At 47.8% G+C, this 13,026-nt stretch overlaps 1 protein-coding gene across 1 annotated transcript in view; it reads right to left on the reverse strand.

The window, feature by feature from the left end:
• Positions 1 to 13,026, reverse strand: part of Srd5a1 (steroid 5 alpha-reductase 1) — a 30,168-nt gene that overhangs the window by 3,708 nt on the left and 13,434 nt on the right. Inside the window, 3 exon segments of the mRNA NM_001281617.1 lie at positions 2,387 to 2,537; positions 8,906 to 9,007; positions 11,861 to 12,027. Coding sequence (NP_001268546.1) covers positions 2,387 to 2,537; positions 8,906 to 9,007; positions 11,861 to 12,027 — 420 coding nt within the window.

The following is a 13,026-nucleotide window of genomic DNA, read 5'->3' on the forward strand; positions in this document are numbered from 1 at the left end:
AGGGGACTGTGACCCAAGATCTCTCTCTCTCCCCACCCCCAGCTTGCTTTCAATGGGCAAACTTGTTCCAACAGTTCCTTGCCAAGTTGCTTTGGTCATGGTATTTCATCACAGTGATAAGAACCCTACTAGGAAACTAAGATGTGCAAAAGGTCAAAGTTTAATACACTGATACCAAACCTCTGCTTAGATCAATGAAGTTACAGGTCCACTCTTCATAACAAGAACTGACTCAGAAAAAAAAAAATCAAAATTTATTTAAGTGTTCGGTTTTATCTAAAATGTCCAAGCTTTATCTAAATATTACACAGTAGCTGGCATATTGATCTTCTGGGTCTTTAAGAACTATGTTTGGAGGCTATGCTAATGTAGTAAGAGAGACTAAAAGGGGACCATTTCTCCCCTTACCCTGTCTCAGAATGTATTAACTGTGTGTGTGTGTAGGGGGTTACCTTGAGACCCCAACCAGTGAGCTCTAACCAGTTGGAGGATCACAAAGAAGAGTCATCTCCTCTGTGCTTTGGAATGAAACCACATCAAAGGAAGGTCTTTGATTCTGACTCACCTTCATATTGCTAAAAGGGAAAGGGGGAAGAGGCTCCTCTGATGCCATCATCCCTGAGAACCAGGCCCTTGAGAGGTCATGACACTCAAAAGTTAGAGGCGGCTGGTTTTGGCCACAGGTGTGATCCTAAATACCCAGCAGCAAGGGACAGCCCAGGGTACGACTGTGAGTGGCATGCTTTCCTTGGAATGGTAGGGGATCATACTCCCTAGACATTGAGTTTAATTCAGCATTGCAGCACCTATGTGAAGCCAAGAGAAACAGGTCCTCTATTGATTGTTTTAACCTAATAATCAAATAGTGATTAAATTCTCTCTCTCTCTCTCTCTCTCTCTCTCTCTCTCTCTCTCTCTCTCTCTCTCTCTCTCTCTCTCTCTCCCTCCCTCCCTCTCTCTCTCCCTTCCCCTCCCCTCCCCTCCTCTCCCTCTCTGTGGTTCTAATCACTCCAATAGCTACCAACATGCCTGAAAGCAGATCTGGGGTTCATCATCTCAACAGCAGCCTTGGATGTGGGACATTCTGGGTAATGGCTGACCTACTCTGGGCTACACTAAAGTGGCCTCTAGCATTCTCCTCTCCATTCCATCTGGCTCTTTGCTACTACAGATGGTTCTGCAAGAAGAGCCCAAGATATACTGCCTACCAAAATGCTATCAAAGCCACCAGGACCAGCCCCAAGAGTCACCTGGCCAGAGTTCTTTCTCTTTTAGACCTGAGCAACCAACCAGGAGACTCTGCCGCATCTTAGCATGAAGCCGCTGCAGCAGCCATTGCCCTGTTCCCTGACAGAAGTAGGTGTTGACCTCTGAGATGGAGGAATGCAGGAGAGTTAGAGGGACTTAAGTAAAGTAGGGAAGCAGATGGCGCCTGCTACTCGTCCCCAGAATATACTGTGAGGTGAAAGAACAGGACGGTATAGAGGTAGGCATCTAAACTACAACTAGGAGGAAGGGGGAAGCCCCATCAGATACCCAAGCCAGAATTCACTTACAGACTTCCAGTCTAGGTCTCTCCCATCCCAATGGGACAAAGCTGTTACTTTTCCTCTCTCTGCAGCTAGGTCAACGGACTAGGCCATCCCACAGACAAAGAGCAGTTTCTTTTTTATCCTAACTATTTCTTGGTCATTTGGTAACGTAAGTCACCTTTGTCACAGGCACTTGCCCTTACTTCTTTACAGCCCTGTCTTTCTCAGCAGCTCTGGGGATTTTCAGGTTGCGGTGGTCTGTACTTGAATGCTTAGTGACCAGGGAGTAGCAGGATATGAAAGGATTGGGGGGGTGTGGTCTTGTAAGAAGAACTGTGTCACTGGGGGTAGTCTCTGAGGCTTCAAAAACCATGCCAAGTTCAGTGCCCCCACCCCCCGGCCCCCAACCCACCTTCAGACAGCATGTGGCTCTCAGCTACTTTTCCAGTGCCCGCCTGCATGCCACCATGCTGCCACCAGGAAGATAATGGACTAAACCTCTGAGAGTGTAAGCAAGTTCCCAGTTGAATGCTTTCTTTCCTAAGTGTTCCTTGGTCGTGGCATCACTTCTTACCAATAGCACAGTGACAAAGGCATGGTCCCCAACTCTCTGATCAAAATCTGTCATTCCCTCTTCATGTGAAGACACCTACCTGCCAGCACAAGGGAGGACTCCACCCCCCACCCCCACCCCCCCACTCCCAGCTTCAGGTTCCATTCTTCCAGTTCTCTCCTTTAAGCAGCCGGGATTAGCGACTCAAATTGATGTTAGCCTTAGGAAAGTCTAGCCTGGAAACTGTGATGCTGAGTTTAGAGAGCAAACTGCGGATTCGCAGATGTGTTTCCAAACTTACTGGTGATGCTGCTTCGCCCTGGTGAACAGTGTGCTGAATGTGAACAGGGCAAACACTCCACCCTGGAGGGACCTGCTGGCCAGCGCAAAGCCACACCACTCCATGATCTCCCCAAAGTAGTTGGCTGCAGAGACGTATTCAAACAAGCCTCCTACACGGAAAGAGAAAAGGGAGAGAGGTGACTACAAACCAGGCCAGACAGCCGTATGAGGGGAGTGGCAGCTCCCGCGTTAGGCTGGCCAGCAGGGGAAGGAGTGGGAAGCAGAAGGAAAAAAGAAACGGGAAGGTTTGGCAGGGAAGCTGTCAGAGTAGGAGGAGGCAGAGGTCACAAAAAGACTGCTGATCTGATCTGATTGAAAAACTGGTTTTGCTAAGAAAGTCACTCAAGGTAGCCACTGCGTCCTCTGCCAGCAGGGTTTGGAAGCAGCCCTTTCCTGTGGTAAATTTTAGTAGTAGTTTGTGGAAAGCAGCATACATTAGGAGAGTTTTGGGGGAGGAGTCAAGTTTGGGAGGCTGACAAGGGGGGCGGGGTTATCGAGGAGAACCTGAGGCTGAGTAGGATGAGCAGAGAGCTGGGCAGGGGCAGGGGCAGAGCCAGAGCTCCCTTAGAGAGACTGCCCATCAAGATCAGCTAAACCTTGCTCCTTGATCCAGTCCTACACCATACAGCCTAGTTCCTCATCAGCTCTATGCAGTAACCTCCGCTGTCAATTCAACCGAGTATAATAAACACAATGAGCTTCCAGAAGGCTGCAGTTTCACCATCAGACAGCCCAGCCCATAGGATCCCAGATTCTCTGTCTGACTGTCTGTGTCTGTCTTTTTCTTCATTCCCTTACTATCCCAGTCAGGTCCAAGCCCCTGGAGCTATTTCTCAGGTTCTGTGCTTCCAAGAATTCCTATCTGCATGTATTTGTGGCCAGAGCCCAGGGGACTATGAAGGATAATTTGTTGCTTCAAGCCCTTCCTTGGGATGATATTGTCTCACTCACCCCAGAGGAAAAGTAGCCACACGTGGTGGTACATGACTGTTATCTCAGCATGTGAGAAGGGACTCAGAGTATAGGTCATATCTAAGGAAGAAGCTGGAGCTCCAGGGTTGGGATCAGCGTGCGAAGAAGGACCAGGTTCAGGGAGTGTGATCAAGAGTAGGTGTCAAGCTTGACGACCTGAGTTCAGCCCCCAGAACCCACAGGGTTGCAGGAGAGAACTGACTCCCATGAGTTGTCCTCTGACCTCCACACATGTGATGTAGCATGTGTGTGCCGCACACACACATACACATACTCACATAGTGAGTAAGAAGAATAAGAATGAAAAATGAGAAAAACTGCCTGAGTCCTCAGAGTGGGAACCTCTGCAGCCTCCCTTCCAATGCCACACCATTCCAACCCGGGGACACTAAGTGACCTTTCCCTTGAGTGTCCAGTGTGGAGAGTTCATTACCTCGCGGAAGTACTCGCGGATTCGAGCACATGGCTAGGAATCCCAGACACCACTCTGCTAGCTGTTCTCCCTTTAATAGAGGCAGGGGAAGGATGCCGTGTCACAAGACAGTGCATGCCAAGTGTGTGTAAAATGTCACAAAGGAATGCATTGCCTAATACATTAATGTATGCTAATTTCATAAAGCTTGAGGGCAGGTCAGATGGCAGTCACTTGCCCTATAAGCACAAGGACTTGGTCTCAAACCCACCACTCACACAAAAAACCAGCCGTGGCAGCACACGCTTGCTTCCTCAGCTTTGGAGAGATGGAGACAGGAGGATCCCTGGGGCCTGCTAGCCAGCCAGTCAAGCACTTAAGTCCCTTTTAAAATATTTTACCTCGTTAACAACAACAACAGAGCATCGGACTGTCACTGTCACCTACAGCCCATGGCACTGGCCCTTTACCCCAAACTGGATTGCCAGGTCTGGGCACCTTCTCTGCACCTACATGTATAGACAAGTAGGGATCATACCTCCACATCTATGCCTGGCTTCGCATCAACCAGCAAAGGAACCTCAACAGTGTAACTGTCTGCTCTGGTAAACAACTCTGCAGGGCGTGGCTCCATCTTTAAGCATGGACACCACCACCAAGCAAGAGAAAATACGACTATGTCAAGTGTCACACTGGAAGAGCCTCTTGAAATTCAGAGCATGCTGAAAGTTGGTCAGTTTAAGACTAAGAGCTGTCACAGCACCTCGGTGACCACATCCCCCATGCCCTGGGCCCTTAAAACCAGTGAGGGAGCAGATACAAGGAATGCTATGGCAAAAGCCTGTTTCCTCTTTCGGGGGGTACCTCAAGGATCTGAGTAGTCACCAGACAGAGGATTCTCCAGGTGCAGCTGACGACTTTCTGTCAGCTTCCCCCGGTGTGTGATGAGCTCTTCTGAAAGGCAGCCTTGAGGCTTGGACATCTCTGCCAAGGCTTTCTTAGCTTTCAGGGTGCGTTCCATCTCCTCCAACAGGCACACCTAGCCCCCCCACCCCCGCCCCTTGCTTTGTGCAGCTATCATGAAATGGAGTCTCTCAGGCTTCATTTCTTTCTCTCTTTCATTTCCATCTTTTACGTCCTTCTGTGGGGACTGCTGGCTGCTTTTGTTGTCCTTGGTGTGCATCTTAACTTCAAAGATCAGAAATGATGAACTTTAGAGATGTCCTACCTACCTTCACGGCTCCCACCTTGCCTTTTCTGGGCTGCTGGCACCAGCCTTTGCTTCTCTGATTAGCTTGTTCTAAGACCATCGTGGAGTGTTGTGGGACATCTGTACACTGTCTGAACATGTATTTGCTGTGATTGGTGTAACAAAAAGTTGAATGTCCAATGGCTAGGCAGGGGAATAGGCGAGATTTCCGGAGAGAGGAATGATGAGGAGGAGAATCTAGGCTCACAGGAGATGCGGGGAGACAGAGAGGAGACAGGAGGTACAAGACGGAAAAGAGGTAATGACAGAACATAGATTATTATAAATGGGATATTTAAGTTGTAAGAGCTAGTTAGGAACAAAGCTAAGCTAAGGCCAAGCTTTCATGATTAGTAAGTCTCCGAGTCATTATTTTTGGGATCTGGCTGGTGGACAGAGACAGATTCGTTACAGTGGAAGCCTATGGGGACTTGCTGCTCCAAGACAAGGAGGTGGTTACTCTTCACTGCAGGATGCAGGCTGCTCTGGCTGTAGCAGGGAGGGAGCCAGGCTTGGAGCTGGCAGTGCTCTACTGGCATCCAGCCAATGGGCACTGATGCTGCAACTGTTTCATTTCTATTCCCCTAGATGAACCACACTGGGATTTCAGCTGCATTTCCACTGCCCAGTGAGAGGCATTCCTGTCAGACAGGCTCCGCAGCTGTCTCCCCTGCAGTGTGTTTGCAAAGGTGTCCTGACTTTCTCTTTCTTGTTCTTCAGGTTTCAATATGCTGAGTTAGGACATAAATATGCAATCAAAGAACCTGGATGCGGTAGTGTCAGTAGAGGTTTCTCTGTCTAGCAGCCACTTTTAAATAATCACTCAGAGGCTTAACATTAATTATGGAGTGGTTGGCTTATTACTTACTAGCTCTTACATTTAAATTAACCCATGTCTGCTGGGCGGTGGTGGCTCATGCCAGCACTTGGGAAGCAGAGGCAGGAGAATCTCTGTGAGTTCGAGACCAGCCTGGTCTACAAGAACTAGTTCCAGGACAGCCTCCAAAGCCACAGAGAAACCCTGTCTCGAAAAACCAAAAAATAAATATAAATATATTTAAAAAATAAATATAAAAATTAACCCATATCTATTTGTCTATGTATTGCCATGTGGCCGTGGCTTTTACCAGTCTGCTGGCATCTTGCTTTTGGAGCAGCTGCTCATGTCTCTCTCGACTCCGCCCTTCTTTCTCCCTGTATTCGGTTTGACTTTCCCACCTAGCTATATTCTGCGTTCCTATAGGTCAAAGCAGCTTTTATTATCAACCAATGAGAGCAACATGTGTTCACAGTGTACAGAAGGGTTAGGTCGCAGCATGGTGGTACATTCCTTTGATACCAGCCCTTCAGAAGCAGAGAGCAGAGGATGGAGCTAGCCTGGTCTACATAGCAAGTCCCAGGCAAGCCATGGATATACAGTGAGAACCTTGAATGAAAAAGGAGAAAAAGGGAAAAGGACAGAAGTTTTGGTGGCATCTTTGCTGCCATGAGCTGGACAGGCTGCATCTCTGCTGCCATGAGCTGGACAGGCTGCTGTATACAAAGCCCCTGTAGGCGTCTGTGTGACCACTCTGCCCAGGCAGGACCCTCCTTGGGGATCCCGCCCTCTACAGATATTCCAAGAATCAGTGACTATGAAATGTCTCCCATAGATTCATGTATTTGGACATTTGGTCCCTAGCTCCACTATTTTGAGAGTGTGTAGCTCTTTTAGGAAGCGTGACTGATGTGGACAATGTAGGCTGTTGAGGGGTGGGTGGACCTTCAGAGTGCTTCCTGATCCCCTGGTGTGGGAGTTCTAGCCATGAAGTTCTACTGTGCTCTCCAGTTACCCTCCCAACTGCAAGCCAAAACAAACCCTTCCTCTTAAGTTGCTTCTGGTCAGGGTGATGTGTCTTTTAGATGTGGTGTTTCTCGAACCTGTCCCTGCTATGGCTTGTGCACTTCTTGTATCCTTCCATTCTGTCACCTGGGTCTAAGGCTTTGTGCCCCACATCTGGAAGCAGGTGTTTATCATAGAGATGTGGATATGAGGCATGAGGCAGGGGAAGTATCCATGTGCTCTCCAGGACCTGGCTTCAGGACAGAGTACAGTTAGCACGGAACCTCAGTCCCATCTCCTCCATCCCTCAGAGCCTGTCCTCTGCCACATCCATGCTATTTCCTTCAGATTGCAACATGGCCGCACAGAGGAGGGTGTATGAAACTGAGAAATTGCCCCACACATACCGAGCCTAGGAAGCCAGCATTTACATGGCTCAGGATTCTCCTGAGAGCAATAGGGTCCACAAGGCACCCCTCAAACTATGAAGGCAGTCATTGCAGGGTGGGGGAACCCTTCAAGCTGCCAATGGGCAGTTCAGACAGGGGAACTCCAGCAGTGCAGCTTCCCTGAGTCACTACCCACCGGGGTGGGCTGTGGGTGACACAGCTGCCCCCGAGTCCTCCATGCTCCTGTAAACCACACCAATCAGCTCACTGGTTCATTTAACAAGGCTGAATTAGAATCCTTTCTTTGGTCTGTCATCGGTGCCCTGGCCTGTCTCGGGAAATAGTTGTTTACATTCCCTCAGAAAAAGTCACACAACAGCCTATCACACGACTGCAATTCCTGGAGGCTGGCTCTGCTGCTTCCTGCCTCTAGGGAGTTGGAGTGACTTGAAATTTGATGTGGTTTTCTTTTACTTTTTTTGTACCTCTTATTTTTAAACCTCGTGTGCTTTCTTCATCAAGGTTGTAGCTCACCTGTGATGCCGCCTTGGTTTTAGAGCCTTGACTGGTTTCTAGTTGCTGTGTGCACAGCTATTGGCTCTGCAGGGCCGTCTCCACTTTCAAATCTACTCCTATCCCACCCTCCAGTCCACAGAGCTCTGAAACACAATGCCCTAGCTCCTCGTTAGACACACCGACTTTTGCACATCTCTCCCTTGGGGCATGGGGCTGCCATGCGGGCTATGAGGTTGTGGCTGAAGGCAGGCGCCTCTGGAACTTTGCTGCCAGGTCAGTGGCTGTACCAGACCAACACCACATGGAACGTCATCCACAGCTTTAGGTTTTTCAGATTGACCAAGGGCCATGAAATTGAGTGAGCCTGAGGGGTAGTAGTCACACACTGTCACACACTCAGACGGCCTCCTGATGACGGCATTTCCCTGGAAGCTCACGTCTTTCTTCAGACCATGACCACAGCAGCTCTTATAAGGAAAACAATTAACTGGGGCAGCTGGCTTACAGTTCGGAGGTTCAGGCCACTATCATCATGGTGGAGCACAGTGGCATGCAGGCAGTCACGGTGCTGCAGGAGTAACAGAGTTCTACATCTTGCAGACATGCAGGCAACAGGAAGTTGACTGGGATGCTGGGGGATATCCTGAGCACAGGAGACCTCAAAGCCCACCCCCGCAGTGACACACTTCCTCCAACAAGGCCATATCCACTCCAACAAAGACACCTCTCCTAATGGTGTCCCTCCCTATGAGATTATGGGGGCCAATTACATTTAAACCACCATAACCATAACACAATAATGTATTTTTAAACGTTTTCCTGAAGAAAAAAAATCCCATATGATATTTTTATATAGTTTTCAAGAGGGAGATTCCATGAAAGCAGCCATTCTGTCACAGTGCTGGACATAAGGCCTGAAAGTCCTCTCTTCCCACCTCCAAACACAGATACCTTCCACTGCTTAACCATCTCCCACAAAGCCAGACCTGGGCCTCTGTAAGAGGACAGTCCTAACCATTCAGTCACTAAATACCATGCTGAGTTCGCAGAGCTGAGAAATGAAGGTCGGGTGGCCACAGGCAAAGCGACCCTTCAGAAGGATCCCTCTCTGTACGTACCTCTGGGGATCTTGTATCCTGTTTCCCCGGGTTTTCTCAGATTCCTCAGGATGTGGTCTGAATGGATATTTATCACCATGCCCACAAACCACATGGTAAAACCTAAAAAATAAACAAGATTGGTATGGTTAATAACCGGCAGGAGTTAAGAAAGTCATGCTCAGCTGAACAGTGCATTGCATTCCTTGTATCAGTGTGAGCATGAGTATTAACCATGGCTGGCAGCAATGGCACAACCACCAGTGCTAGCCAGAGCAACAGGCTGTTTCCTTAGCCAAGTTTACAGACATCAATTCCACCTAAGACACTTGTGGTCTCAATCCAAGTTTATACCACAACAGGAACAGAAAACTGGAGTTACTTATGACCAGGCCACAGGGGAACTAGCCTGCAGGCATGTTTACCATCCCCTTAGGAAAACTGTATGAGGAAAACTTACAGTCTCCCTTCCATATAAGAAAAGGCGCCGGGCGATGGTGGCGCACGCCTTTAATCCCAGCACTCGGGAGGCAGAGGCAGGCGGATCTCTGTGAGTTCGAGGCTGGGCTGGACCGATAGCCTCCAAAACAATACAGAGAAACCTTGTCCTGTAAAACCAAAAAAAAAAAAAAAAAAAAGAAAGAAAAAAAAAAAAGAAAAAAAAGAAAAGGCAAACATTTACTGGCTACACACCCTACCCCTGGGGAGCAGGCATAAATCGTAGGATCCCAGCCATGGTCCTTCTCTCTCCGTCCCTTCGAGCTCCGTAGTGCATGTCCCTGACTTTCACCCTGTCAAGCTGCTCCCAGCTCCCCAGTGAGCTCTCCTCTGCCACTTGGCTATTCCTCCCCTTGGTTTCTATTCCCAGGGGCTAGAAACTGCATGGCTCTCTCTGGCATTCCAGTACTCAGGAGGTTCCTCTCCCTGGGATGTTTCTTCAGATTCTCAGGAGTTTTCATGTTTTTTTTTTTTTTGGAGCAGAGTGTGAGACTTTATTAAAGATTGGTTCACGTCTACTTCAGCACAGAGGTTAGGAAGATAACAGATGTTAGGTAAGCATCGGCGTCACATCTGTTATCTTCAACCAGAAAAGGTAAAACGGCAAAACTCTGCTTTATTAAAAAAAAAAAGACTCTGATACAAAAAGGAAAAATCTGATTTTCTGAGATATTATAAATATAAAGGCCAAATAATGTTGCAACTGTTATCAGTGCATGTGCACTCAGGAAAGTGTCAAACCTCTGTCCCTTTGCCAGGCCCTTTGGGGCAAACTTGTATTCAGGGTGCATATTCCCACCTCAGTAGTTAGAGTTAGAAGGACAGGAGAGGACCAGAGCTGGGCTCCTAGGATCTACCCCTACTCTCCAGAGGCCATGTGTACCATGAACTCTTACAGACATGTCTAGAGGTTTGTTTAAACCTCCTATTTTTAGCGAATGGCATCTTTTTTGCTCTTTGTGTTGTACTTGTTTCCCTTTGCCTCACCTGGCTGTCTGCAACAGGCTGTGCATTTCCATAGTGATGCCCTTCTACCTCCAAACATATACCTCTGTGTTTCAGAGAATCCTCCTCTGACTGTTACTTGGGGTGGCAAATCGTTCAGACTAGCCACTTTTACTGATAGGGGAAATTTTCTGTTAATTTTGCTCCTGGCAGTAACTAGCTTAAGGACAACCTCCTACCCACGAGGCTTCCTGTCTCCTCACAAAGCAACACACTGAATGATACCCATATATAAATGAAACAATTGGGCTCGCTTCCTGCTGGGCGCGTCATCTACGTTCAAGTCCTTCCATTTAATAGTGGAGAAGTCAACAGTTTGTAAACAATTAATAGGCAGCTCAGGTTATCGATCAGCTTCAAGGTGGCTCCGGTGATGTGATCGCTCCAATGAGTCGCTTCAGGTGGTGATGACACGCACACCTGAAAGGATCTCCCCAATCTCACAGAAATGACAGAGGCATCTGAGCCCCAGGACTAGGTGGGTCACGGAGCCTGTGTTGCAGCCCAGCCTGAAGAGTTGGTAGGACCTTGTCCACTCTTGCTGTGCTCACGCTGGGTCATGCAGACTGTGGCCCAGTCCAGCCTGATAAATAAAGTTCCGATCCCTCACCAAAGAAGCCCCATTTTGCAGCAGATGAAGTCCATCAGAGTCATCTACACCTCTCAAAATACAGAGGACAGCTGACTACGGAGGGCCCATCTCCAGCCAATCCATCTAAAATGCAACACTACATTTAAGGTTTAGGGAACATAAAAGAGGGTAGGGCATAAAGACTGTAAGGGAAGAGGACTAAGCTATCCACTGCCACATACTATCTTCTAGATCTGACAGGGAAGGTGCATCCATGATACCTCAACAGTATGGTTGTTTGAGAAAGACTTGCATGACAGCACCAGTTGGCATGCCAATGTGGCTAGGGGAAATTTCGCAAGATGAAGAGCTACAGGCAACCAATGCTGAAAGGCAAAGAGTTGAGTTTTCTCTAGGGCTTAGCTCCATTGCAGGTGACCCAGATGGTCAACCCTAAACACACACACACATATGAGCAACTCTAAATGGATTCTGTAAGTTTCCTGTGTGTGTATGCACATGTGTCACGATAATTAAAGGAGATCCTGAATTTGAGAGGAAGGGAGAAGTTGGAGTAGGAAGAAGAAGGTAACAATTCCTTCTCTCGCTTGATTACCAGCTTTTGTTCCGATAGACAACAGAGTCAGAAGCAGCCACTGCTTCAGGGCCCTCACCCCAGGCAGCCTGCTGCTGTTTCCAAGTTCCCTGTGTTCCAGCATGTGCTTCAGTACCAAGGAGGTCAAAGTACCTGGCTTGGGCCTTCCTTCCTGGCTAGAGCAAGCAAAGACCATATCATCCTCCCTGTTCAGGTCACATTACAGACCTGTGGTTCCTTCTCTAGCTTGAGCTTTCTAATGGAAACCTTTGCGCACGAGTGGACAGGACAATCTTTGGTCACTCACCAGTCAGGAAACAGGGATGGGCCACCCAGTCTTCGGTGTACACTGCAAACTGGCTCAAGTACCTGCTCTGCAAGTAGCCGTTGAAGGTGCAGAACAGGACTGCAGCAGCAAAGGAAAACATGGGTGTGGGTTTTCCTCCTCGGATCAGGACCGGGAAAATCAAAGTCCTTGGGAAACACAAGCAAGAAAGAAACTTAAGAAGTGGATGGAGGGTCTGTTTCTGCATCGTTGCTTTACACGACTTGGGTTTTGCCAGTTTGTTTTCTTGTATAGATGTCATCCTTGGTTCACATTTGTATTGATTTGCTCTATACTAAAGTCAGGGGGTTTTTAGATAAAGAACTCGCTGTGCTTAACGAGTGTTCATCAGTCACAGTATTCAGGATCCTAATTACACAGAACATGAAACAGATACACTCACTCAGAGAAAATGGACAAATTCCTCCTATCCTAAAGCCACCTAAAAAGCAATCTGACACTCCCAACTTCTGTGGGCACCTGCACATACCTACCTACCTACCTACCTACACACACACACACACACACACACACACACACACACACACACACACACTTAAAATAAGAAAAATAAATTTAAAAAATTAAAAATTTTGAAAGAAAATATGCCTGTTAAAATATAGTTTACAGATGGCTAGAGGGATATCTTGATTGATAAAGTACTTGTCTTGCAAACACAAGGATTTGAGTTTAACCCTCAGCACCCAGCTAAAAACAGCAAACTCTCCCACAAGCCATAGAAGCCAGGCACACACCTTCAATCCCAGCAGCCAGTAGCTAGGAGGTGGTAATACACGCCTTTAATCCTAGGACTCAGGATTAGGAGGTAGATGGATCTCTGTGAGTCCAAGGCCACCCAGATCTACAAAAGAATGAATCAGTCTAAAAGAGAATTATGGCTCACACCTTTAATCCCAACATTAGGGAAGTATATAAGACAGATGCAAGGTCTCAGAGAGGCATTCATTTTCTAGCCACGCTGAGGAAAGGTTACAGTCTGAGGCTTGGTGAGAGCTTGTGGAGACAGGATCAGCCCATTCAGCCTATGGTAGAGATAAGAAGCTAGTGGCCAGCTGCTTTGCTTTTCTGATATTCAACTTGAACCCCAATATCTGTCTCTGGGTCTTTTACTTATTTGTGTTACAAAC

Source organism: Mesocricetus auratus, unplaced genomic scaffold (assembly GCF_017639785.1).
Source record: "Mesocricetus auratus isolate SY011 unplaced genomic scaffold, BCM_Maur_2.0 Super-Scaffold_100015, whole genome shotgun sequence".
NCBI lineage: Eukaryota > Metazoa > Chordata > Mammalia > Rodentia > Cricetidae > Mesocricetus > Mesocricetus auratus.